At 49.5% G+C, this 27,152-nt stretch overlaps 1 protein-coding gene across 1 annotated transcript in view; it reads left to right on the top strand.

The window, feature by feature from the left end:
- Positions 1-25,881, top strand: part of IFT43 (intraflagellar transport 43) — a 75,966-nt gene extending 50,085 nt beyond the window's left edge. Inside the window, exons 4-9 of the mRNA XM_054567236.1 lie at positions 3,458-3,490; positions 4,129-4,175; positions 24,557-24,629; positions 24,836-24,911; positions 25,389-25,451; positions 25,615-25,881. Coding sequence (XP_054423211.1) covers positions 3,458-3,490; positions 4,129-4,175; positions 24,557-24,629; positions 24,836-24,911; positions 25,389-25,451; positions 25,615-25,734 — 412 coding nt within the window. The 3' untranslated portion in view covers positions 25,735-25,881. The remainder of the gene's footprint in view (positions 1-3,457; positions 3,491-4,128; positions 4,176-24,556; positions 24,630-24,835; positions 24,912-25,388; positions 25,452-25,614) is intronic.
- The last annotated feature ends 1,271 nt before the right edge of the window (positions 25,882-27,152 follow it).

The raw sequence follows: 27,152 nt of genomic DNA, 5'->3' as shown, positions 1-27,152 counted from the left end.
GTGAAGCACACGGAGCAGTGCCCGATGTCTCTGACGGTGCTGCCGAAACCAGCTTTACTCCAGCACGCAGCCGAGCCAGCGTTCCTAGCCTCCACAGTCTTTGAAGAGTAGCGAAAAGTGCTTCTGTCTGCGTCAGATGGTCTCACAGTGCAGTTATAATGTTCCCAGACCCTCTCACAGCCACTTCTGGGGAAAGAGGCATGTCACCTGCCACGGGGCTGGACCAGGTCACACAGCTTCCTCAGAAGTGCATCTGTAAGGGGTGAGATGACCCAGAAACACAGTCCTCTGCCTCGGCCTCCAGCCCACAGCCTGTGGGAGGCAGGGCTACAGCCCCGGGTCCGCGGGTTGCCTACCCGGGTGGGCTGTGGCAGACCAGCTGCGTTTTCATTTTTTGAAACCTGTCACCAACCATTTAAAAATACATTCTACATCATGACTGGGTGTGTGTGTATATAAAACTGGAAAAAAAAGTTTATGTAATGCTTATCTTTACTATGTGCAGTTCACTTTCTTTTATACTCTCTGCCATTAAAAAAAAAAAAAAAAGGCTGGTGGTGATTTACTAAATTGATTTCATGAGTCACTAATGGGCCGTGACCTATAATTTGAAATTATTGTGCTAGATTCTGTGTCCTAGCCCTGGGCTCCGTGTTATTGTGTGACCTAAGGTGCCTTTGGGGACCAGGTAGGTAAAGTAAATCTGTGAAGTGTGGATTTATTTCAGAATAGCACTTAAGTTCTATTACTGAGATCCATATACAAATTATGTTCATATTCATGCTTCTGTAAAGAAATATACTCTCTGCCAATTCTCCTAAAATATGCTTCCCACTGAGTCTTCCTTTGCTTTCTCATGTTTAATAGCTGCATAGGTACAGGAAACACTTCACTTGGCTCTTCACTTCCATAAGAAAACCAGCAGTGCAGACTGCACGGTGAAGAACTGGCCCTGGGCCCATGTTAGGGAGGGCCTGGAGCTCAGGCTCATCTAGGGTGGCAGCCACAGCTCGGCTTCCCTGAGTTTTCTACGTGGGGCTATAAGTCAGGGTTGGTAGGCTTTGTATTTGAAGAATTTAGCAATTTGGATTTTTGTAGAAAATGTCCTGGTTTGGACAACAAATTCATGTTAAAACAAAACAAAATCAAAATAAACAGCAGTGTGGTCCAGACCAAACTTAGCTGCAAGCCAGATGAGACCTGGAAGTGGCCAACTTCATCAAGCACAGGGCGTTCTGCGCTGTTTTCCCATCTCCCCAGCAGAGCAGAAGGCTCCCAGAGAACCTGGAGTAGCTCTGGCTGAGAGAGGGAGAGAGAACACTAGAGGGAGAGAGAGGGAGGGAGAGAACACAAGAGAACGCCACCTGAGGGCATCCCCACCGACCGCCAGCCATCCTTGAGGGCCTGTTTGGATTTTGCTCCGTCCCTTGCGGTGACATGAGATGCCGGAGGATCCTGGCTCCCCCTAGAGTGAGAGAGAGCAGACTGTGGGCTCAGCAGCAATTAAGGCAAATATAAAATCCATCCCCTTTTTGGATGCTGAATGGATAAATGGCAATTAGTCAGCCTTCCCCTGAAGGTTAGCGTTATCATTATTGTCTCCTTCAGACAAAATCACCGCTACTTTTGCCACAGCGCATTGCTTAGGAAGGACCGATTCTGTCACAACTCCTGAGGGTAACCAGAGATGGATGTGTCTCCTATGCACAAACAACGGCGCTGGCCTAAGCCGCCTCCCCTCTTTCATCCCCTTATTCTCTGGCGCTGGTTTTCATTCAACTCCTTTCATCGTTGGTGACATGTCAGTCACTGGGTAAACAACATGTGGACAGTGGGTTTGTGGAGTTCAACCTCACCTTGTCAGCTGCAGGTGGTGAGCTGGGAGCAGAGCCCCCTCTCCCCTCCCAGGGACAGAGACAGCTCTCGTGGCCGCGTGGGCCCTGCGTTGGAAACCTCCGTCATCCAGCAGCACCATGTGGCGCTGCTCTGGACGTCCCTTGGCAGTTGCTCGGGGCCTTTAATGCCCTTTCTGTGTCACTCGCCCTCCTACCCTTAGTTGCTCAGTCTCCTTACTTGGCCCTTTGAGAGCCCCAAACCGCAGCCTGGGCGACCTCCTCAGAGCTGCTCCATCCTGTTCTTCCAGCTTGACCCAGCCTCTTCTCCCTCCATGACTTCAGCCAAAATTCATTTCCTTCCTGCCTGCCTGCCTGCCTTCCTGCCTTCCTTCCTGCCTGCCTTCCTTCCTGCCTGCCTTCCTGCCTGCATTCCTGCCTGCCTGCCTGCCTGCCTGCCTTCCTGCCTGCCTGCCTTCCTACCTAGTGCAGTTGGGGTGGCCTAACACTCACAGACAGTAGTCTGTTTAAACTTGGGCTTAGTTGATGCTTACACACTTGAGGGGAATGATCCGCATTTTGCAGGACTTGCTGTCTGGTTCCAGCGTAGCTGTAACCGGCGAAGCTCTGTGGGCCAGCACTGGGGAGGGCCCTCTCGTGCGTCCCGCCTCCCGGCCATTAGGACATTACCACCACCCTTTGCTGCTGCTCATCATGGCAATGGATTTCTAACTTAAAAGAAGTCATAAAAAATAAAAGCTCTGTTGTTGTGCAGATGTTCAGACATGTAGAAAAGTAATCACCATGTACCCATCACCGTTAACAATCGTCAGTGTTTGCCGGTCTCATTCAGGAGACTTATGATCCGTGTTTCATAGAGGGTCAGTAGCCTTCTACTTGGCTTGGGTTAGAATTATTGGAAGTTCGTTGAAGATGCATATTCCTGGCTGCACACCCCCAGGTGAGCTGCTGCAGCCTCCTCCGCTCCAGGCCCAGCCCTCTGCACGTCGGTTCAGCTTCCCAGGTGGTTCTCGTGCACATTCGAGTTTGAGAACCAGTGCCTTAGACAACTGTCCATGCATAAACAGGCTTCTAGTTCCCATGGAATATCTTAAGGGCACTACTTGCCCACGTTGCTCACGGGGGCTTCTGGTCCGTCGTGGGGAGGGTACAGAAACACAGGCCCTGAACCTGCAGCCTGGACTGCGTGGCCAGTTCCTCCCTTTTTGCTTGTGGGAAGCTGCACATGTTAACACAACAGCTCTACCTGGAACCCAAGGCCTCAGTCCTAAAAAAGTGTGCTGTAAATTGGTCTGCTAATTGTTGAAAGAAAGGAGGGCACTGTATCATCTATATTCATTTGACTTTTGAGCTCACTCAGTCTGCATTTAAACTCAATCATTTAATTTGGAGTCATGATGAAATAAGGTTGTAAGAAGTCCTTATTGCAGTGTCTGTAATTCTCTCATGCTGATTACGGGCCTTGATCTATAAAGAGGAATCCAGGCATGTAAAACGCTTGGGATATGCTGATTTGCCCCAACTTTTGAAACCCCTTCTCTGACATACCATGCCAGAGCACAAGACTAGGGGGTTCTCATAAACTTTCTCTTTCTTTTTTTCAGGTCCGGAAGGAGGGCTTCTGAAGAAGTGGAAGAGTAGGTTTCCAGTATTCTCATGGCGCCCTGTGGTGGTCTTGGTCAGCGGTGCGGCCTTTGTTGAACAGCATTAAAAAAATAGACAGTATGAATCCGGCCATGGCCTGGGGCTGGAGTCCTGCTTACCGAGGCAAGGGTTTGGCTAATGCTGCTGCTTCAGCTGAGAGCCTGGGCTCTGGCATCGATAGCCACCCTGTGGCTTTTAGAACTGCATGTCCAGGTGTCGGAGTACTGACCCATGGATTCTGCTTTATTGGTATAAATAGACAAAGTGGTGCCAGCTCTCTAAACTTAGGCTTCTCCTAAGACTTATGGTAAAAAGAAAAAAAACAGAAAAAGAACGTTTCTAGGTAAAGATGGAGTATCAAGCCAGGGCCATCGCATTTTGTACCTCCAGAGGTGAGAGAGGCATTCGTATCATGATCTGTGCGGGGCTGCTACTGTGTGGGATGCTCCCCTGCACAGCGTGGGCAACTGTACTAGGCAGGCCCAGTGGCCCAGTTAGGTTTGAGCAAGTTGATGGGGGAGAGTGGATTCAGAGACACTTTCATCTGGGGGGAAGAAGGGATACAATAAAAATTTGGGTTGTTTCTGTGTTTGAAACTCATGTTCTACTTTCCTTCTTTTTTGGGGGGCAGTCACCGCCTCAGACAGAAGAGCCTGGATGGATCAGATGATGGAGGAGGTAAGATGTCTCAGAGGAAGTGGAAAGGGCTTCCAGAGATGTCCCCGAGCCCCCCTAGTGCTTCCTGGGCCGCAGCCGAGGCACCGATGCTGCAGCCTCACTGAAAACGTGTGCGGCGGCCTCACCCATGCCTCGGAAGGGCTGCTGCCTCTGCCTGGAGCCGCTCACCCGCTTCTTTAGCTCCTAACGCTCCTTGTCCTTCAAAACTCAGCCGGAGCATCTGAAATGTCTTCCCATCCCATACACTCCCTCTCTGACCCAGGTGTCCTTTCTGCTCCTACAACCTCCTGGGCAACAGTGTAACAACAGCAGGAATAATAGCTAACATTTATTAGGTGTTTATTATATATCAGGCACTGCTCTACCAGATTATAGATGTTACTGCATTTTATCTCCACAACAATCCTATGAGATAGTACTGTTGTTATCCCTGTTTTATAGTTGTGGAAAGTAAAGTGCAGAGAGGTTAAGTAGGCTGCGCATAGTCACAAAGCTAAGCGAATCACCCTTGACTTCTTTGTTGACCTGATTCTCCTTCCCACAAGGCTCCGCGCTCCTTGATGGCAGGCACCGTGTCTTACTTGCCTTTGCATCTTCAGAGCACAACACGTGGTAGTCAGTTAATGGCTGGCATTGCCAACAAAGGAGAAACAGCACTAAAATAGGCCAGTAGCCGTGGCACAGCTGAAGCCTGTGTTCAAAACTCAAGGGAAAAGATAAAGTTTGTGTGTACTTTTTACAAGAAGCCTGTTAGAGAGATTATATTTGGGACCTAAATTATCAAAGCCCTTTTTACAAACCTACATATTAACCATTTCCATTCTCTATTCCTTTGTGTAGAATTCATTTTCCATCTAGTATCATCTTCCTCCTGCCTGAAAAACTTCATGTAACATTTTTTTGTAGAGCAGGTCCTCTGGCAAAATTCTCTCAGCCTTGTTTGTCTGAAGATGTCTTCACCTTTCACCAGATAAAGAATTCTAGGATCACAACTTTTCCTTTTAGCACTTTAAATAGTTATTTGCCTTCTGCTTGCATTGTTTCTGATGAGAAGTCAGTGGTTATTCTAATCTTTGGTCCCCTGTATGCAGTGTCTTTTTCTTGCTGGCTGCTTTTAAGATTTTTTTCCTTTAATCTATTATTTTCAGCAATTTGGTTACGATGTGCCTTGGTGTGGCTTACTTTGTGTTTATCCGACTTCAACTTCTTGAGTCTGTGGATTTACTGTTTTCATCAGAGTCAGAGCATTTTAGCCATTATTTCTTTGAGTATATTTTTCTCTCCTCTAAATCCTCCTGAGATCCAGTTACAGGTATGTGGGTTATATCATTTGAAATTGCCACACAGATCATTGAGGCTCTGTTTTGGGATTTTTTCCCTAGTCCATTTTAAACTGCTTCATTTTGGGTAGTTTCTGTTGCTGTGTAACTGATTTTTTCCTACTAATCTGCTGTTAAACTGATCCAGTGAATCTGTTCTTTCAGATATTGTGTTTTTCAGCTCTAGAAGTTCCACTTAGTTCTATATATAGACAGACATTTCTATCTTCCATTTATCTCCATACTTTATTTGTATTTTTATTTTTCCTTAATAATAGCAACCTTTATAAGTAGCTGTTTTAAAGTCATTTTCTGCTAATTTTATCATCTGTCTTTTCTGAGTCTGTTTCCATTCGCCGATTTTTCTTTTGGTTATAAGTCATATTTTTTCTTCTTGATCAGTAGCTTTTTGATTAGATATTGGCCATTGTGAATGTTACTAGTTTGAGTGTCTGGATCTGTTGCTTACTTTAGAGACTGATATATTTGTTTCGGTAGGCAGTTAGTGTATTTGTTGATCAACTTGATCATTTTGAAAATTGTTTTTAAACTTCATTAACGCAAGTCTGGAGTTAGCCCTAAATGGTAAGACACTGAGGTGACTCTACTGAGTGCCTGGTTGTTCAAGGACTGTCCGCTGGCCTGGGTGGAGCTGATCCTCTCCTGGTTCTGCGTGAGCTCTGGGAACGGTTCAGTGCCTACCTTGCTGATAGTAATTCTTTGCCCAGCCTTGTGGAATTTGACCCTATATGCGCACAACTTAGTATGCACTCCATCTAGATTTCTGGAGTTCTTTCCCTACATAGTTCCCCTTCTCTCATATCCTCCTTCTCAAATTCCAGCTACCTCTGCCCCCTAAACTTTGACCTCTGTCTCCAACTCAGCAAGACTGCCATGCTCCGGCTGGGGCTCCCCTTCCTGTGCCAGTGTCCAGGAGGTGCCTCTAGACAGAAAGCAGGCCTCCCTTCATTTGGCTCCCTTCCCTCAGGGTTGACAGCCCTGTGCTGCCTTGTCCACTGTCTGAAAGTAGCTGTGTCCTACATTTTTTCCAGTCTTCTAATTGTTCACGGTAGGAAGGCAAGTCTGGTACCAGTTACCCTCTCACGGCTGGAAGTAGAGCCCCACCACCTTCTACTGACTAACCTTTGCATGTGAGTACAAAGTGGAGGAGAGAATTAAGTCAGTAAGACCTGGACGATTACCGGTGCTCTAGAGCCACCTCTGAAGGATTGGGGTGGGGGTCAGATAGGAGATTTGTGAAATATCCTGAGGGGGGTTAAAATGCAGACTCCCAGGCCACTCATAAAGCAGAAGCTGGGTTGGGGCCCAGGAGTGTGCATTTATTTCAGTAAGCTCCTCGATGACTGTTCTGCAGAGAAAAGTTTGACAACCGTGGTGTCGTGCCTCTGAAGCCAGCCCTCAGGACTGGAGAGGAGGGAGTTGTTTCAGACGTTCTGCCTCCTCTATTAGAAGGGCTTTTAAGGTGGACGCTGGAGGTCAGGAATTTAGTCCGCGCTCAGATTTGGTGGGAGCCGGTCAGCGTGCTCTCGTCATTCTTCAGCACTTCCTTTGCATTGCCATGATCTCTCACTGACGAGCTCGTTTCTTTTTGCCAGAAATTCCTTCTTAGCTCTACTCACTAAACTCCTTGTAGCTTCCAAAATTCTCCACCCACTGATAATTCCCAGTGACCCTATTCTGCATTTTTGTTCCCAAAGTCTCTTCTTCTAGACCTGTACCTAGGATGTCCTCTGCCAGTATTAAACTGGTCGCTGCGGTGGCTCTGTGACCGGTGGCTGCTGGCCACACTTTGGGTCTGTTTGGCCTCACAAATTGTCTGTTGCTTCAGCCATTGGTTGCGCAGGGCATCAGGGTCGCCATCCAGGAGGAGGGGCCCAGAGGTGTTTGCCAGGCGGCGGCTACTACGCCTACTGTGTTACATTGTGTTTTTTCGTGTAATTCTCAAAACGATTCTATGGGAAGGGGTTTTAAAATTGACTTCATTGAGGTCTAATTCACATACAATCAAGTGCCTTCATTTAAAGCGCACCGTTTGAATGCTGACAAGTGTGTATGTCCCGTGAAACCAGCTCCGCAGTCAGGATACAGAACAGTTCCGTCACCCCCACGAGTTCGTCGTGCCACTCTCCAGCCCACGCTTCCTCTGGCCCCATCCTCAGGCTGCCAGTCTGTTTTTTGTCATGATAGAGTGGCTTGCATTTTCTGGAATTTTATATACACTAAATCATATGTATGTGTGCTGTTGCATCTAGCTTGGTTCGCTCATTGTAACGATGGTGAGATTCATCCAGGTTGTTGCAGGTATCATTGGCCTGATCATTTTTATTGATAATAGTGAATTGGATGGGCGTACCACAGTTTGGTTATCTACGTACAGGTTAAAGGACATCTTGATTATTCTTTATCCTTCATAGTAAAGATGAGCAGATTGAATGAAGAAGAGGTAGCCTGGGCCAAGGTCACACAACTTGTAAATGACAGCACCAGGATCTGGAGGGCTGCTGTGCTCCCCACTGCACCACCAGCGCTGCACAGCCAGGCGAGGCCTTGAGGGCAGACCTTGACCCCGGAGTCCTCGCTCTCAGCCCCTGGGCCGTAACCAGTGGGACAGCCCCCAGACACGTTGCCCCCCGCCCCGTAGCCATGTGATGTTAGCTCCCAGGTCTGTGATTTAGAGCGCCCGGCGTGATGGACAGGATGCTTAATACAATTTCGTTAAGAAAAAGAAAGAGACCTATTTTCAGAGAATACCTCTAGTATTTTTTTTCCCATCATAAACTTAGAACATGAAATTTGTGATTTGGCCTTTATTTCGGCTCTGGAGGTTTTAAGCATAAAACCCTTCTTGGTTTTACCTTCTCAGAGGGATGTCTCTTCCAGGCATAAATCTGTTGTCCATACAGTTATGCCCGAGTCCTTCAATGGAAAATCAGTTCATATGTTACACTTCACACTTGACTTAGTCCATTTCACTGTATGTGAATGTTTAGAATCCATTATGCGGTAGGAATCATATGTTACATATAACTAGTTTCTACAATTATCTTTGCTCAGAGAATTACTTGGTCGACTAGTAAAGACTGCGCCTTTGAACTCAGAATAACCAGTGAGTGGGGAGACTCCATGAGTGAGTGCCCCGAATCATCCCTGGATGCTCATTCAGCAGTGACATTAAACAGATCTTTGGGCACCTGCAAGGGAGCTCACTGGTCCCCTTAATAAAATCACATGCAGGTCCTTTGAGGTTGTCCGTGCTAGGAACATTGTCAGCGGGAAGGGGCTGTTGTTTTCCTTGTACTTGGTGGGAGCAGGTGATTGGCGAGCACTCTCAAAAAAGATGATGAATCTTGGGGGATAAGAATGATGGTCTCAAGTTCAGCACCCCCCACCCCGCCCCCAGGTAGCCGGTCTCCTTCCACCGTCAGCCCTGGGGGGGGGCAGCCGGCAGGTTTTCCTGCAGCACCCGCTGTGGCCAGTGTGGCTGCAGGTGCCGGAGGTGGTGAGCGAGAGAGCCCTGTGTTCCAGCTCTGCTCTGGTGAGATGCCCGCCCGTCCTTCCCTCCCCTTCCTTTATGGGAGACTTTCAGGAGCTGCGTCTCTCGATCCGTTTCTCAGCACTCAGCCCCACTAGCTTCACTCTGGGTGCATGGAGCTCCTTCCTCCCCAGGGAAGGTGCCTAGGGGGGAAGAGAAGCACTTGTTCCCCTCATTGATGCCTCAGGCTTCAGAAGGAAGAGAACAGAAAAATAGAAGAAGAAAGGAACTTTCAGGATAAGGTGTGTTTTTGGAATGAAATGGAAAGTGAGTGATATTTAGAGGCAGTTTGGGGATCCGTTGGTCAACCAGAAAGTACCGCATGGCAATTGTCTGCCAGGCCATGACAGGCTATGAACTCAAGTGCCTGTACAGGCCCGGCAGGTGGCTCAGTGTAACCCCCGGAAATAGCTGAGGTTCATGACACTAAAGAACGGAAGGGCTGTGGTGAGCCCAGGCAGGAGGTGGCGTGGCCTAAAAGTTCTCAAAGTCATATTTAAAAAAAATGACAAAGAAGTTTTAAAAATCACTTCATAAACAAAACAAAATGGATCTATCTGCCAATTGGATTAGGCCTTTGGGACATGATTTACAAATCTTTCATAAGATCTCACAGGGCTCTTCTCTAAAGGAACACTGAACTTTGTGGGGGAGACAAGGCATATAAGATGAAAGGCATTACTGGAGTTAGAGAGCTAAGAGAGCAGTGTAGAGAATGGCAAAGGCAGCCAATGGTTGTTGCTCTTGGTGGTTTTCAGTATTAAGGGCCATGAGTGCAGAAGAAGAAGTGGGCGGAGGGCGGGTGAGGGAGAACTGGTGCCGGGCCCTGGAGGACGGGTGGGATTTGGTTAGGTACCGCAGAAGGCGAAAGGCCTTCCAAGGCAAGTGCCTGGCATAGTAGGAGACTCCGTGTGCGGAAGGAACGGGGGATTCACGGTAACTAGAAGGCAAGCCCGTTCTGCAGAGTTAAGCCCTGATTCTGGTCCATGCTCAATGACACGTATTCCGTGTCCCCACATAAACTCCCTTTCATGAAGTTTGAAGACCACTAATTCTAGGTAGAATCACTCACAGCTAGAGCTAACACACTGCTTCAGGGGAGTTCGGCTTTATGGTTAGGGAGAATAGCCTAGAATGACAGGCAGTCCAAGGCCAAAATGACCTCAGGATCCCCACACTGTAGGATGGCCAAACTGATTTTTACTGTTTAGATGACCATCCTTTAGGGGCATGATTATTCCTTTGTATTCTTGGAATCAAGCTATTGGTTTGTCCTAAGGCCTTTAGACTTTTTCTGTCATGGAGAGTTGTGTGGTGTTAGAGGAAGAACATCAGATCTAAAATAGGATCAAACCCAGTCTCCACAAGTGACTTTGGGTAGGTCATTCATTCCTTCATTCATTTAACCAGCTTCTGTTGACTACCTACTATGTATGATGCGTAGGACTGGGCACTGGGGATATGATGGTGACCCAGTATGCCCTGGCTGGTGTGGCTTGGTGGATTGAGTGCTGGCCTGCAAACCAAAGGATTGCAGGTTCAATTCCCATCAGGGCGCATGCCTGGGTTATGGGCCAGGTCCCCAGTCAGGAGCCCAAGAGGCAACCCCACACTGATGTTTCTCTCCCTCTCTCTCTCCCTTCCCCTCTTTAAAAATACATAAATAAAATCTTTTTTTTAAAGCCCCATATTTCTAAAAAAAAAAAAATTCTTAGTCCTTGTTCTCATCCAGCTTATAACCTAGTTGGGGAAATAGGGACTAAACAAGTAGTCAGACAGCTAAATAAGTAAGGACAAATTGCCGTCGAGTCCACTGATTTGGACTGGGTGAAGAGGGAAGGCCACTCTGAAGAAGTAACTTAAACTTTAGCTTGAAGGAAGATAGAGTTGCTAGCAGTAGGGGGTAGAAGTTGGGTGGGTGGATGCTGGTAGAGAAGACAGCAGGTGCAAAGCCCTGTCACCTCTCTAACCCCAGAAGCATTGCCAGGCCTATTTGGTTTCCTCCAGCTCTAACATACAGCTCTCAGAATGGAAGCTCTGGGTAGGATGTGAAACTTAAAGGAGGAACGTTGAGAGGCACACAAATAGGAGAACAATGCTTTATTTTTAAAAAAGAACATTATTCAAACTCAGGCAGTCTCTGAAAACACAGTTAGATACTCAACTTTCAAAGTTTGTCTCAGAGTTAAATTCAAGTTACGAAAGAACTTGTGTGAGCCCTAAAATACGGCTTTAGAAAATGGAAGGTCTCTGTAAACAGGAGCGGAGGAGAAAGAATTAGCTCTTTCTTGCACACAACCAAGGCACCTTGGTGTCGCCCTGTCTGTGGGTGAAATTGTCCCTCCCTCCTGGCAGCTCCCAGTGTCTCTTAGGCATGCTTATTCCCACTGGAGGGGGCTGTGCTCTTCGTATCCTGAGGTCCAGTTTTGACAGAATCCAGTATCTCAAAACCCTAGGAATAATAAACCCTTATGGCCAACCAAAAAGTGTTTAATTCCTAAAGGACAAGCTGAGTTGAGCCACTTCTAGCCAGGGGCAATTGGGGACTTAATTCTGCAAGTGTAGCAATCTGGATGATCTGAGAACTCCGAGTTTAAGGGTAATTGCTCAATTTTCTATCCGTGTCAACAGGGAAAATAGGTAAAAGTGGCCAAACACAGCCAGGCAATGAGGCTGGGTGAGATGTGAGATGCTAGACTGTCAGTGGAATTAGAAAAATGCTATCTGTAGAGGGCTATCGCTCAGCCGCTCCTCTCCCTCCCCACTCCCCATTCATCTCTGTCTTTGGGCTTTCTAACTGTCCTCTCTTTTGGGTTCTTTCTCATTCTTTGCTTAATCCTTCCACCATCTCCTTCACCCGTTCTGCAAATAGCAGTTACTCTGAGCCTAAACAGCTTTGATGCAGGGAAAAGGAAATGGAAAGAATTCTTTAAGTACAGATACATTGGAACCCTGATGTCTCAATTCCTTTCTCTTGCTGAGTAAGAGTGTTCCACTATGATAGCATTCCTTCCTTAGGCTCAGTACAGCACATGGGACTTCTTAAGAGGCCCTTAAACCTAGATTCTTTGTTCCTCTGATTGTTAAAAAGTATTCTAAGTAGCACTGATTTTTAAATTAAATAATGTTCCTTAAAATCAGTTTGTCTTTTTAAAGTCAAAGCCACTGGAACTAGATGCTAAGGTCTTTCTAAACCTGTGCCTCTCTTCCCTCCCCTGACACAAATATGCACATGGGCTCCTTTGACTTAAACATTCCCAGAGCAGGTGGGGCGGGGTGGGATGGGCCTCGCTGGTCCCAGGATTCGCTGTCCTCTCTTTTGTCTCTGTGCTTTGCTATAAGCTTTGTTCTCTTTATGGGATGTTGAATAAGAAATTTGAAAAAGAAGTGAGTCTTATAAGAAGTGGTGTTGATAATTACCATTTAAGTATTTACCAAGAGCCGGGCACAGCTGCTTTGCCTGCAAAACTTAGTTGGTTCCCACAATTCTGTGAGGAGGCGCTGATTATCACCCTTTCACAGAGGAGGAAATCGAAGCCTTGGGAAGTTAAGTAACTCACAGAAGTCACATGACTAATAAGTAGTGATGTGCTGGTAAATAGAGGCTCCTCTTACCTGTGCTTTAGCGTTCTGTGGCTTGAGTTACCCATGGCCAGCCGTAGTCCAAAAATAGTAAATGAAAACTTCCGGAAATAAAAAACTTGTAAGTTTAAGCCCTTGCTTGTGTGGCTCAGTGGATTGAGTGCCTCCTGGTGAACCAAAAGGTCACTGGTTCAATTCCTGGTCAGGGCACAGGCCTGGGTTGTGGGCCAGGTCCCCAGTTGGGGGCGTGTGAGAGGCAACTGATGAATGTTTCCCTCGCACACTGATGTTTTCCTCCCTCTCTTTTTCCTTCCCTTCCCCTCTCTCTAAAAAATAAATAAAATCTTTTTTAAAAATTTAAAAATTCATGTTTTAAATCACATTCAGTTCTGAGTGGCGGGATGACACCTTGCCTCTTCCCACTCTGTCCCTCCAAGGATATGAAACAGCCCTTTGTCCAGCATGTTTATGCTGTATACAGTACGTTACTTAGTAGCTGTCTCTGTTACCAGATCAGTTATCAGAGAGAGAAACCATGTTTATATAGCTTTTGTTACAGAATATTGTTATAACTGTTCTATTTTATTATTAGTTGTTAATCTCTCACTGTGCCTAGTTCATAAACTTTTCCATAGGTATGTATGTATAGGGAAAAACAAAGTATGTCTAGAGTTTGGTACTACCCACAGTTTCAGGCATCCACTGGGAGTCTTGGAATGTATCCCCTGCAGATAAGGAGTGGGGTGGGGGGGAAGCTACTGTACTTAACGGCCAGCTCTTCAGGTGACAAAAATCCTCATTGGTAGCATTTGCTGGTTTCTGTGGTGCAGATACTCTCGCTGCGGTCGGTTTTAAGCTCCCATCAGGACATCATTGACTCCCGAGCTGGGAAGAGACGGACAGTAGCCCGCTAGCGAGCGTATCACACAGGGTCCCGCATGAATAAGGCCCCTGTTTTACTACAAAGTCATACGCATGTAATTCAGTAGCAACAATATCACACTCAAGCACACCACGTGACATTTTAGGTGAAATGTTCAAATTAAACCTTAAATTATTCCACCTGTATTATTATCCTACCAACCACACTCAAGCAGGCCTTCTGCCGGACCCCGTATTTTACCCTACTGTTATATCAGATGTAAATAATCTCAAGAGCATAGGTAAAGCTAAATGTAGTAAAATTTAGGAAGTGGTGAGGTTTGAGCATTACCTTTGTTTTTAATATAATTTATTTCATTATAAGGATGTATAATTTAATCTCCAATAATGTTTGTGCGTAACAGCCTGTAGGCAAGATTCCTAAAAATTTCGTCTTTGGCCTTCAGCGGCCAGCGCGAGCCCGCCATTCCAGCGCACTGCCTCCGGCCAGTGGTGGAGCTGGAGGTCAGGTGCAGGCTCCGTGATGCCTGACCTGCTCTCACTGCCTCCCTGTGGCAGGTTCGTTTCTCAGCCCGGCTTGTTGAGGAAGTTTGTCTCCACTAATTTTTTCAGCACCTTGTTGCCTATTCACTCCCCTTCCCTGATTCTCAGATTTACCTGCTGGTTCCTGCCCTCAGCTCGGCCGAACCTCTCACTGTGCAGTTCCCAACAAGACCTGGGCTGAGGAGAGGAAAGCCAGACACCAGGTCTTTAAAGCTCTGTGACTGGAAGGAGAATCTCCGGGTCTGACTATTCCTCTCTTTCTTGTTATGCATTTTCTGCTGTCATATCCATTGATGCTGCTTTTAAATCATGGACTCTGGAGCCTGTGCCGGGTCCTCTGGAGAGGAGAACTCAGCCGCCTTCTACCTTTCCCCGGTTCAGGCACAGCCTGGAGCCTCCTGCTTCGTTGGCAGAGCTGGGACCGAGTGCCGCGTGCCGCCAGTGGGGCTCTGAAATCTCTAGGTCACATTGGACTCTTCAAACTTACCATCATGAACATCTCTGCCTGAAGCGCAGTTGACAGTGACCTCTGGGGTTCCTTTTCCTTTGCTCGTGTGAGCGGCTTCCCTGCAGGTCCCCATCTGAAGAGTTGGAACGGGAAGAATGCAACTGAAGGGCTTGTGCCATGCGTGCGTGCGCACATGTTGTAAACGAAGCAGGTTGCATTAACCTTCCTCCAGGAATCGGAGCAAGAAAGCTCCGACAGCAGTCTGCTGTGCTATAGTCTGTTTGGAGGAATGTGATTAATAATATATCATCCAACATTAAACACTGACAAAAGTCAAAGAGAGCTGACGCTCCCTTAAATCATTATGGAGACCAGGTATTTATTCTGTATCTCCCTGGATTCTGTCTTGGTTGAATACAGAAGACAAGATCAGGATAGGACAAAACCAGTCCATTTGCTTTTGTGACTGTCCTAGATGTAACTGCAAGCAGTGTCCCAGCGTTCTGGGAGAGGCACAGACACTCCTCCACCCTCCTGTGGAGGGAACCGATAAAGGAGGAATGAGAGGAGCCGGGAGACCTAAATGCAGACAGGCCCATATTGATGAGGACCACTGCCCAGGGAGACCTTAGGCCGCTTAGATTGTTATTTGACTAGAAAGAAGTAGAGGCATGGTCGTTCTAGGCTGTCTGTTCAAAAGATGGAGCCTGTATAAAGAGCCACCCTGGCCTTTATAATGAGAAAAGATAGACAGGGTTGTAGAGTCAGTCCAGGTAGCCATTGAAACCAAAATCAGCAAGCTGTGGCCTGGGGTGACTGGTGGCTGTGTGTGTGCTCCTGAATAGACGGCCGTGGGGCGTCACTTAGCATGAAGACGGATGGCCAGATACCGCTTAGGTGGAGGGGAAGGGAAAGGCATGGTTATGCACCTGAGATTGGACATAGTGCAGCACTTATCCCTCAAGTGGAGAAGTCTCTTTCCTTCCGACACATTGCACTTGGAAATTAGTTCCTAAAGAAGGACCTAATCTGGGTAGAGCAGAAATCTCGGGGAGAGGTATAGTAGACCCCATTACCCTAGCCAGAGGTGAACTGGATCTAGCTTTAGGTTCTACCAGCTTTCTAAAAATTCACAGATGTTCTCTGTGTGTGTGCTCATCTGTATACACACACACGGGACGCACGTTGAGAATGTGATTCCTGAGTCCATAAGTGTGGTTGACAGACTAGGTTCACCTAAAAGACCCTTTAAGAGAAAGTTCTTGAAAGATGATTACAGAATTGAGACACCATCATTTAAAAGTGCCCGAGGCAAACGCCTTTGAAAATTGCAGCAGCAGAGGGACAGAGAAGGCACCGCGCAGCCCTTGATTGTCGCGCAGCCCCCTCAGGACCCATCCTCCCCCTCCCCCTCTGTTTCTCATCTGATGAGAGAGAGAGCAGCAGTAAGACTCCTCATCTATCTTATGAAAATCCGATTCGGAGGGGCTGTGATCAAAACCAGCTGGCTGTCACCAGCAGTGGCCTTGCACGGAGGGAGCTGCTCAGAAGCGTTGCGTGTGTAGGGGTGTCACGGGTGGCACGGATCAAAGTAGCATTTTTTTAATAAATATATATAAGGAAAATACAAAACTAAGGATTTAGAATAAAAGCAGTGTAGTTTGTCTTGTTTTTTTGGGGGGTTTTTTTTTTTTTTTTTTTTGAGTGTAACATGAGGAGGATGAAATAGAATCAGATATGCCTGGTTTCTAACATACTTCTGCTGATGGCTCTGAGAAGCTGTTTTCTGTCACATTAATATCATGTCACTCATCTTGGACCCTATTGAAGAGAGCGGAGAGTTCCTCAGTTTCCATTCCTTCCAGCTACTTCCTTCCTCTAAATTTTTGAAGTCCTTTACCCCTACTTCTTCTTAACATATCTCAACAGATCAAAGCTGGAACCTCCATGAAGCTGGGGGAGCTCTTGGAGCGGTGGACAGCATTTCTCTTCAGTGTTCTTTGTTTCCTTCACCTGTCCGTAACTAGTGATGCGATGTTCCCTAGCGGTCACCCCAGCAGGCGACACTGGGTCCTCCAGGGTCCGGCTTCTGGGCTGAATGGGATCTTTCCCCATAGAGTCCTGGTTGGGCCATGCTTGTCTCTCACGGGCACCACCTTTGAATTGCTCGAAAGGCTCCCTGCTGGTTGGCGACCTCTGTGTGGCTTATGCAGATTCTTACACAGCGCTCAGTGGCTTGGGGTGATGGGGAAAATCTCATTCTCAGGTGTCACATTCATGGCTCCCTCAGGAACGTGCCAGCGCCCCTCTGTGGGTAACACCATGAGCTCTGGCTTTCACCCGCCGTGATGGAGCACGAGTTGAGCCTCCACTTTTAGCAGAGCCCCTGTGCCGCTGGCAAAGCAGCCAGCACCACGCTGTACAGAGGCCTGGCTTGTCTCAGGAACCGAAATCAGTCCCAAGTTTCCTCTGCAGCCCGTTGTCAACCAGGAGAGTCCCCGCAGCGCGGGGCCTGCGAAGAGCAATCAGCTATTTTGATCCTAAGGTCTGTGATTCTTCCCGGGCACCATTAGCAGAGATTTGGTAGGAACATGGAGGCATTTCAACATATGGGGCACTGGTGAGAAAAACCAAACAAAGCCCAGATGGCACCTCAGGACGGGACATCTTCTCTCTCTTTTCTCTGTCACACACGTCCTCTGGGATCAGTTCCCAGGCAGACACTGCCGCATCTCGGGCCATGCGTTTTGCTCCCGGCCCAGCCCTCCTCTCAGCCTGTGCAGCGTGGCTCTCGCGCCAACATCCCAGTTTCCGGACGCTTTTCTCCTTTGCCTGTCTCCTCCTCCACTGTAATGAGCGCAGGCTGGGTCCGTCTGGAACTGGGGAAAATCGCAAGGGATATGTCTCCATAAAGCGGACCTGCCAGGGACCTGCAGACAGGTGTTTGCCCCGGATCCCGACTCAGGGAGAGCAGGGCCGACCGTGCTGGGCGCTGGCGCACTCGGGAGCTCCTGGGAGACCGTCTCGTTCCCTTGTTCCTTCGGGTGTTTGAAGCCTGTTGCCTACTGCTTTTCCCTTTTCTTCTCCCTTTTAAAAATTCTCCATTTTTTTTTCTCTTAGAAAAAAAATTATTTATACGATTGAGATCCACTAATTAAAGCCATTTTCTGGTATTTGGTTACTGGAGCGTTTGATGTCTCTCTGACAAGACCATGAAATGCACGGAGTGTCCACAGGGACAGAATTTGCTGAACACGGCTCTTTGTAAATGAGGGGACACAGTGTCGCCGCAGCTCATGAATATGAAACGTCCATGATGCCACCTCAGTGGACTTGGGAACACAGATGAATCCTGTCATGGGCTAAATGAGACCAATTTCTTTCACTTAACTTCATCTTCAATCAGACCTTCTTCCATTTGCCTGTTTAAAATTCCCCATACGTGATGCAGAAGGTAACAGCATTCACTAAAACAAAGTTTTGCAGCTGCAGAGAAAAATTATAATGATATCTGGTTTAAAGTTGCCATCTCCTAAAACCATGGATGTTGTTTCTGGTTGCTTAGGAGCCCTGCTGAGGTCTGTTGACTTTGGGCACAGAATTAGGGGTCCTCTGGACTGCTCTTGTTGGGGTGCCCTTATGCAGCATGTCCAGATCCCTTTCCTGTGAACTGGCTAGTGAACCTGGCTGTGGATGGTTGGATGTGAGTCCTTCGTGGCCTGTGGGCGCCCTGCGGTGGCCAGGGCACCGAGTGGGAAGACAGCTCTGGGAAGAGAGAGAGTGTGACCAGGCACGGCCTTAGCCGTTGGGAGCTCAGTTAGTGGTTGGCGTGAGAGGGATGTGTCGTCAGCAAGCTCCCCAAGGAACCTGCCAAGGTTGGCCAACGCTTGTGTTATTCACTAAGTGTCAGGTGAGAACGTGCTGGATGGAGTATAGCCCTGTCTTTGTGTAGCTCTCTAGAAACTCTCCTGCAAGTGACCGGGAAATTCCCGTCAGAAAGCTCCAACCAAGGAAATCGGCAAAGGGTGGAACCTGAAGGGGCGCGGAGAGGAGGGCTCCCTGTGGGACCCATGGGCCAGATCGGGGTGCTTTCTTCGTCCCCTCCTTCTTGCAGGACTTAGCTCTACACTCCACGTGCAGAGCCCAAGTAATGCCCAGGGCCCTCGCTTCAAGCTGAGTCCAGTCTAAGAAGTCACTTTCTGTTCTAATTACACCCAAACTGGCAAACAACAGCCGGGTTGGAGCGCAGGTTGTCACAGAACACGTCGCAGGGGGCCGGCGCTGGCTCCGTAGGAAGAGGCAGGGAGGCTCCGACTGCCAGGCTGCAGGGGCTGCAGAGCCCCGCTCTGGGGCCTGACAGGGTAGTTGGCATTTTACTACCCCGTAGTGCGGTGATTTCGTAGTGGGTGCATTCCAGGGAGTGGCAGCTTTGTGCATTTCTGAAAGCAGTTGGAATGGATCCTACTAGTATTCCCTTATGTTTCCATTATTTATTTCTATTGTTTATTTAAGCATCCCTCATTTATTTCTGTGGTTTCATCTGGTAGTTTGTTGGGTAGATTTGTTGGCAGACCAGTGTTCTGGTATCCTCACAGGTTTCCCACTTGGTGGTAATCTTTCTCTTTGAAATAAGTTCTTACTGCATTGACAAGCCTTTACTGGGGGCTCCCAGAAAGTAGGTGATGCGGTGGGACACTAGAGATCAAGAAGAACACAGGGAGTAGCGCGAGGAGCCGTGACCCAGCCTCAGGGTGGAGGTCCGTGCGGACCAAACTCGAATGACTCTTCGTCTGCACCTTGTCCCCACTCATCCATTGTTTCTTGCTTGTGCAGGGACTCTTCCCAGCAGGAGCAGCTCCCAAGTGAGGCAGAGCCTTTGCTAGGATGGTATCCAACCCAGGGAGCAGCCAAGGATCGCTCTTGGTGGTTCTTGTGAAAGGAATCCACGTAGGCAACTTCAGGATTCAGTGGCACGTTCGCTACAATTGGAATAGTCATAAGATGACCCAGCTCCTCCATGTGTGGGACTTCCAGATGAGAGGAGCATCTGCTGGTTCAGTTTTGTGCAGTCGTTCTTTAGGTCCTTGGGCGTGCAGAAGTGGCCCTTGCCCTCAGCGAGTTTACCATGTAGTGGGGCAGGCCGAGGGCCAGTTTCGCTTGCTTTATCTACGGTAAGGCCGTGAGGTCTTGAATGAAGAATGAGGGAAGGCAAAGTAGCAAGCTCTGAGTTCTGCCTGTTGTATCCTGAGATGATTTACCAAGGAAGGGATGTGCATTTTTCTTATTCTGCTCATTCTTTTTTATGTGTAGACCCCCTTTGCAACATTGGCACGCTCAGTCCATCTTTGTTCCCCGCTGTGTGCCTCAGAGGGTCTTGCTACAACAGGTACCTGGTCCGTGATTCCTGGCGAGCTGACACAGCCCTTCCTCACCTGGCGTCAGGCACCCTCTCCCTGCCTCCCCCTGTGCCACTCTGCCCCGGGCCCCCCTGCCACCACGCCGGGCTTCAGTTTCCTCGGTATTACAGGGTACTTCTGTCCTCACAGTGCCTTTGCACATGCCAGCCCCTGCCCGGCTGCGTCCTGTTTATCCTTCGCTTCCAGCTGCGTTGTCCCTAATTCAGGGAGCTTCCCTAATTCCTCTCCCTACCCCACCCCCCAAATTCTAAATTAGATCCTCCCTGGACTGGATTAAATAAGTGCGTTATGGAGCATCCATCCAATAATACTAGGTCATCACTTAAAAGAACAAGATGTATCAGAAAGGATAAAAGCAAATTGCAGAACAACATGTGTGGAAAGTGATCCCATTTGTGCACCTTTTTTAAAAGGATATGTGTGCAGCGGTAGGCATAAATTTTTTTTCAGTTAGTATATTCCAGAAATTGTTAATAGCGATTACCTCTAGGGAGACTACTGGAGCTTATATAAGGAAAGGACGTTTTTCATTGTAAACTTTTCTGCAGCATTTAAAATTGTTACAACATGTGATGTTATGTTTACCTTCGGAAATAAGACAATTCGGTCTCCCTGTTATTTTCAGCCATAGAATCCATTTAGTTTCCTTCACGTTACATACTTAATTCTAGTTGTCTACTGTCCCCCACCACACTGGTGCTCCTTGAAGACAAGGACCGTGTCTGCTTTATTTGCTGTTGTTCCTGGCTCCACTTAGCATGGTACCTTTTACATAGTAGGTGCTCAATCAGTATTCCTTGAATGAATGAATGAACGAACGAATGCACACACGAACAAGCGAACAAGTGCAATATCCCCACCGTGTGGTTAACTGGGTAACCTGTGGGACAGACAGCAGGTTGGACAGTGCGTGAGACGGCTGCCATAGAGGCAGGGAGCCAAAGAAAACGTGTGTAGTCTAAGGCGTCAGAGCTGGGAAGGAGAGAGCAAGTGACCTCTGTGAGGATCGCGACCCGTGCGAGGAGGCGCTCCCTCTGGCGGAGCTGAGGCGAGGGTGAGGGCGCCTCCTCCCATGCACCGGAGGGGTGGCCCTGGCTTCGCGTCCCCTATTCTGGGGTTGCTCCGGGAGCACTGCCATCTGCTCCTCCCGGGGCTCGTTTGCTGAGGGTGGCAGAGGACGGGTCCCCAGGCTCTCTGGCATCAGTGCACGCTTTTCCTTCTGCCCCGTGGGCCTTAGTGTAGGGAAGTAGTGAGTCAGGGCATATGACAAGGGAAGATTTAGCTTATTTATGGTTATTGGTATCTAGAGAAATACCCAAGCACAGAGGACACTGGGTCTTGGGCAGAGTGAAAGCCGTTCGACCGTAGGCAGTGGCCTCACTGCGCCACTGTCGAAATCACCCCCAAAGGCACTGAGCCTTTGCAAAGAAAGCGTGGGTGGGGGCGGACAGGCCAGGAGTGCGGGCGCACTGGCGCTGGAAGCCTGGTTCTCTTCGTTATGGAAGGTTTCTCCTTGCGCAAGCTGCATAAGGCTCCTGAGCCTTAGTGTTCTCATCTGGAAAATGGGCAGGAGAAAACGAGAAATGAAGGGAGAGCCCTACAGTTTCTCTTCACGGTCAACGTTGTCTCTGCTGAGTGAATAAGAACAGCACAGCACTTTGTATTTCATAAAGATGATTGCGTTTCATGCTTACAGCAACCGTATGTGGTGGGCATTCAATATGATTATACCAGGTTTACGATGAAGAAACTGAGGCACAGAAAGGGTCGAGTCGCACAGTTAGGATGTGGGGGATTCGCAGCTGGCCCTCCTGCCTCCCGAGCCTGCACTCTCGACCAATGGGGAGTCCCGCCCACATGCCTGCCTAACTCATTGTCTCTCTCAATGGTCTTCCTGTTTTTTAGCAGCAAAGAAGAAAATGGCAATAAAGTCAACGTAATTACTAGAAAATAGTGGTAGCTTTTCAGCAGTACGAGAGCAGACTCTTCTATTCCTCTTATTGTCTCTACTAAAACTCTGTGCCTTTGAATGTTGAGCTCGACAGCCTGAAGCAGGCCAGGCCCCCGGTGCAGACTCGCAGGCAGGCACTGTGCTCACTGCCCGCAGGGCCCAGTCGCTTCATGGAGTAATTTCGTGAAGCGGTGAGTTTCTTTTTCTCGGTTTGTTCATGGTACATGTGTGGGGTGGGGGCGTGGAGAGAAGGAGAGAAAGAACAAAAATTCCCAAGAACATACTACGTACACGTGAGCAAGCACTTGTCTGCGGTTATAAATCAGAAACTGTAAAATTGTGAAGTTCTTTGAAGTTTGCCCAAAACCTGCTCCACGGCCACTTGTTCCACTGGGGGCTGGGAGTTGGATGGCCTGACTCTGCTGCGATGGCTCAAGCTGTCACTGCACCGGAATGTTCCAGCTTGCCTCGGCCTGGCTGTCATCGCTGGCTCTGTCCCACTCCGGCAGTTCACCAGGTTCTGTTGGGCACCAGGCTTCCAATTAGAGAGAAACCCCACTGTGTGGCCAGCGCCACCAGTGCCACTCTGAGAGGCCCCTTTGCCAAGGCCCGAACTGACCTCTGATCTGTCACAGATGGGCCAGCCCCACACTCCTTCGTGCACATTTGGAGGAGGGGGTGGGGGTGAAGAGGGAAGCCTGGGGGGAGCCAGAGTGGACGCTGGGCCGCAGCGCAGCTCCTCGGAGCCGGGAGGAGCCGGGCAGAGCTGACAGGACCCAAATGCTAGTGTTGTGCAGGGAAAGGGGACTTTGGGAAGACCCGTCCTGAGCCTGAAGCTCAGCATGGGGCATTTCCTTACCGACTTCTGAATATTCATCTCAGGCTGGACTTCACATCTGAGGGGGAGCCAGGGGCTGCTAACTGGCTCACGCCAAAACTGTCACACTGCTGAGGGCGCAGGCATGGCCAGCTTCCTCCCTGCCCCGCTGCAGGGCCTGCGCAGTCGCCCCGGCCGGGGAGCGCCGCTTGCCCAGGGCTGCAGACGGCAGTTGGCCGCAGCCCTCACGGAGGAGGACGCACCGTGCACTGTGCGGGGCGAGTGCAGAGAAAGCTAAGTTCTATTAGCATGAGAAACAGAATCTTAGAGAGTTCCACCTCTAATTCTTTAGCAGGAGAGAGAGACAGTCTAAGCTCTGAACAGCTTTCTTCTGCGTAGAGGACTTGCTGGATGTGGTTCATCATTTTGGGGGTGGTGTGAGTGTCATCTTTATTTTCCCTGTCAGCCATTTCTTTTTGTCCCTTTTTATTCTTTTAATCACTCCCTTTCTCCACCTGTCTCTTTCTCTGTGTGTCTTGTTTTCTGTCTCTCCCTTGCAGACTTTCTCTTTTTCCAGGTACAGCGTCTGTGACCCGCAGTCTGAAGCAATAATAAAGATACCGGCGTGCACCTGACACAAATACTCGGGCTTCGCTGCAGAGTCTAAACCCAGAATAGCCTGAAAGTGGCAAGGGTCTTCCCCGCTGTTCTTGAAATGGTTCTGCATCTCTTTTAAAAGTAAAATAGGATTCAGTCCATGGAAGCAAAAACGAAGGTTGCTTCACTTCTCTCTCCTCTCTGAGATTTTCCCTCCCTTGAAGACTTGCAGTGGCTTTGGGAGCTCCCGGACTCTCTGAGCCCACTTCGCCTTTTCTCCCGCCCTGCCTCCTTTTTCACTCTGCCCCTCTCTGCGGCCTGGTTAAAACAAAGAAGACCCCTCTACCAGCCAGTGATACTCATTTGGAGAGGGAACTACCGCTGAGGAGGGTTAGGTTGTCCCCATGAGATGATGGATTATTTTTATGCCTTAAGCCTGTTGCCACAATTCAGTGACGTGCTGTCTCTATTTCTCTGTTTGCGTGACTTTGTTAAATTGGTGAGAGCAATGGCCTTGGGTCTCCTCTTTGTGTGTCTGTCTCATACAGAGAGTTCAGCGAAGGGAAACTTCTGCGAGGCAGGAAGAGAAGCGTCATCTTTAGAAGCAGCTCTGTTTTTAGGGTTAGACCCGGCAAGTAGAGGCCCCGATCTCGGGTACACCGCTAGGGGGTCGGGCTATGTCATTAGGTGTGAACGACTTCAGATGCAGGCTCGGGGCCAGGCAGACTGTGACGATTGCAAAGATTGCAGTGAGTTAGTGCACGTGTGGGCCTTGGTCGCGAGGAGGTGCGCTCATAGTGACACTCGCCTCCTGGCACCACACTCCCTCGGCTCCTCCGCCTCGGACAGAGCCAGGCCCACGTGCTGATTCCTCTTCCTTCCTCTCCTCTAATGTAAGCGCTCCCCCAGGTGCCGCCTGGGACTCTCTTCTCATTTCTTCACATTCCTCCTGGGAGACCACTCCCGTGACCCCTAACTGGGAGTGCACATCAGGAGCGTGGAAGAAATCTTAGAAGAAAATGCAGCTGCCTGAGCCCTACCCAGGAGCTCCCAGTCCTGCTGGTCCTGGGGTGGAGCCTGGGCTTCAGGAACTGTTGACGTTCTACCTTTGATTCTAATGCGCACCTCTAGTTCTGTCCCACAGCCGACTAGTGTCCATTGTACCCCCAGCCCATAGCCCCATGGCTGGCGTGTTGAAGGCAGTAAGAATGAAGATGCAGGAGAGATCCCTGTTCATGCTGCTGACAGCTTTGCCGCCTCCTCTCATTGCAGATATTCTTGTTATTCCGGATCTGGAAGAGGTGCAGGAAGAAGACTTCGTTTTGCAGGTGGCAGCTCCCCCCAGGTATGTTAAATCAAGTATGAAGCTGGAGGGAGGCAGGGAACATGTGACTTCATACACTCCAAATACCAGCCGCAGAGCCGCTGCCCCCGGCGCAGACCAGGTGCTTCTGGTGTTGGGCTCCCTCCCCCGGTTCCCATTGAATTAGACATTTTCTTCCCATTTTGGTCCTGCCTATGGTCCCTCCTCACATTCTGTCTTTCCTGCAGCGTCCAGGTAAACCGGGTGATGACCTACCGTGACCTGGACAATGATCTCATGAAGTACGCAGCCTTCCAGACCCTGGTGAGTGGAACGGCTTCCGCACAGAGGTGTGGCTCCAGGCTCTGTCCTTAGGGATTTCCCGGCTCCTCCAGGGGTCTTCTGAGGCTGCCTGGCAACAGGCCCTCTGCCGGAGGCATCGATCTTGGCTATTACAGCATCTCCGGACCCAGCGTAATCAGTGTTTCCCAGCACAGGCTCCTGCCTGCTTCCGTGGCTCCCCTTGTGGGGTCAATAGATCTGCTGGCCCCGGGGGTGTGCTGCTGTCACGCCCTGCCCTCCCGGTGCTGACCTTCCTCCAAAGAATGCCCCACGTGGAGGATGTCCTGGTGTTCCCTCTGGCCGTGTGGTCCTCTCACATTTTCACTCTTAGAACTCACCCCTGCCAATCTGGGCTTGGGAAGTGCTACCACATACAACCTGATTCTCCTCACTTTGCAAGAGATAATCGTCCAAAGGCCCCTCGAGGTACACAGCCCTTTTTTTTTTTCCCATTCACAGGATGGAGAGATCGACCTGAAGCTCCTCACCAAAGTCCTCGCGCCAGAGCAGGAAGTTCGGGAAGTACGTAGCAACAGCAGCCTCTTACCCCCTCAGCCGAGTCATTCCTAGAACCTGCTGGCACCCGGGTGGCCCTCTGCCTGCCGGGCTGATGGGTGTGGGCGGTGGGCTGTGATTGCTGGGAAGGGCCTTCCTGTGTCTCCCCCAGCGGTACCTCTCTTGGCAGGATGACGTCAGCTGGGACTGGGACCATCTGTACACTGAGGTGTCCTCAGAGCTCCTCACCGAGTGGGACCTGCTGCAGACAGAGAAGGAGGAACCTGTGGGACAGTCCGCACACACCTGAGCCTCGGGGGGACCGCAGAGCACCCTCCCCGTGCACCGTAACCTCTGCTTTGGACTTGGAAAACTGCAATAAGCCTTAAAAAAAGCTTGCAAGCAGCTTAGAACTTTTATATGGAAAATTTTATAATAAAAATATTTATTTTCAGGAGACCACTTCGGATCATTCAGTTGTAATAAATGCTTTTTTCTGTGGGTGTCTCTTCATTTCTTTCCAGCGTCCTCTTGGAAAGATTGGTTGAGAGTGAAGGAGGCAGCTGTTATAAAACAGTGTGACAGGAACGCCCCGCATGGCAGAAGAGCGTGAGGGAAGCTGGATCAGGGAGAGAGGGATGGCGCTCCTCCTGGAGGCTGCTCAGCCCACAGCGGTGCCCCAGCTCGGCCACCTGTAAGCCCCTGGACACAGGGATGTGGGAGGCTGCAAGCGGCTGCCAGCTGGGACCGGTGGGGGTCGGGGAGGAGGGGTCCCTGGCGGGACTCCTTTCTCACTGTGGACTTTCAGTTACGTTAGCGAGATTGCACTGTCTCCTTCGTGGTTTAGGTGGCTTAGCTGAGGACACAGCAAGAAGTGGGTGTGATAAGGTGACCCATCCCTCCCCTCAGTCTTCGGTGCCTCTTCTGACAGCACTCCCCTTTCCCCTGCTTCCTGCGACCCATGTCTGGGGCTCCCGAGTCACGTTTGCTTCAGCCACAGGTTCCCAGGGCCTCGTTCCTGGTTCTCCTTAGCAGGGGCCAGCCTGGCAGCCCCGAGAATGCCGGAGAAACAGTTCCTGGGCGAGCGCGGGCCGCCCTCTTTCAGGCGGACAGCCGCTCGTCTCCTCCACTCCGCACAGCGCCACTGCCTGTTTCCACAGTGCGCTGAGGTCGGGAGCCGAGCCCAGGCCTTCTCCTATATGGAGGCATCTTCAGCTTGTGTTTTTCTCTCTTTCTCCCCAAGACCTCTTGTCTGAGGACGGGGACGTTTCCCTGCCCGCCTGTCCTAGATGCTGCTTGGGTCAGCCCGCACAGGCTGGCGGCTGCCGGCAAGGCCCGCTCCTCGGCCGTGGGGAGTGCAGAGTGCTGCTCTTCTGCCTGGAAAGCCCTTCATTAACATGCAGAAAAACAAAGAGGCTCAATACTTCAAAAACCCACTGGGGGGTTATTTTTGTGTGACTATGTGTGCCCTTCCCTGGTGAGCCAAGCAGGCTCCTGAGCGGGCACAGAGAATGCTTGTCTACTAATTATAAAGCCTGGGATTTGCTGGCTTTGGGGTCTCTCCTCCTTCTCTTCCAGAGTCACACTTTCAACCCAGACAGCCTCTCTCTGGAATGATTCCCGTGGTCGCTGAGAAGTTTCTGTCCAGGCTGGTTTTTCTTGAGCCTGCATCACTGAAACCCAAAGGAGAAAGGCTGTGTTTCTAGTACCTTAATTACCCACAAATTC

The sequence above is a fragment of the Pteronotus mesoamericanus genome, unplaced genomic scaffold (assembly GCF_021234165.1).
Source record: "Pteronotus mesoamericanus isolate MK-2021 breed Mesoamerican mustached bat unplaced genomic scaffold, CSHL_Meso_final contig_182, whole genome shotgun sequence".
Taxonomy (NCBI): Eukaryota; Metazoa; Chordata; class Mammalia; order Chiroptera; family Mormoopidae; genus Pteronotus; species Pteronotus mesoamericanus.
Note: the sequence above shows the minus strand (reverse complement) of the source record. Positions and strands in the feature narration are given on the sequence as shown.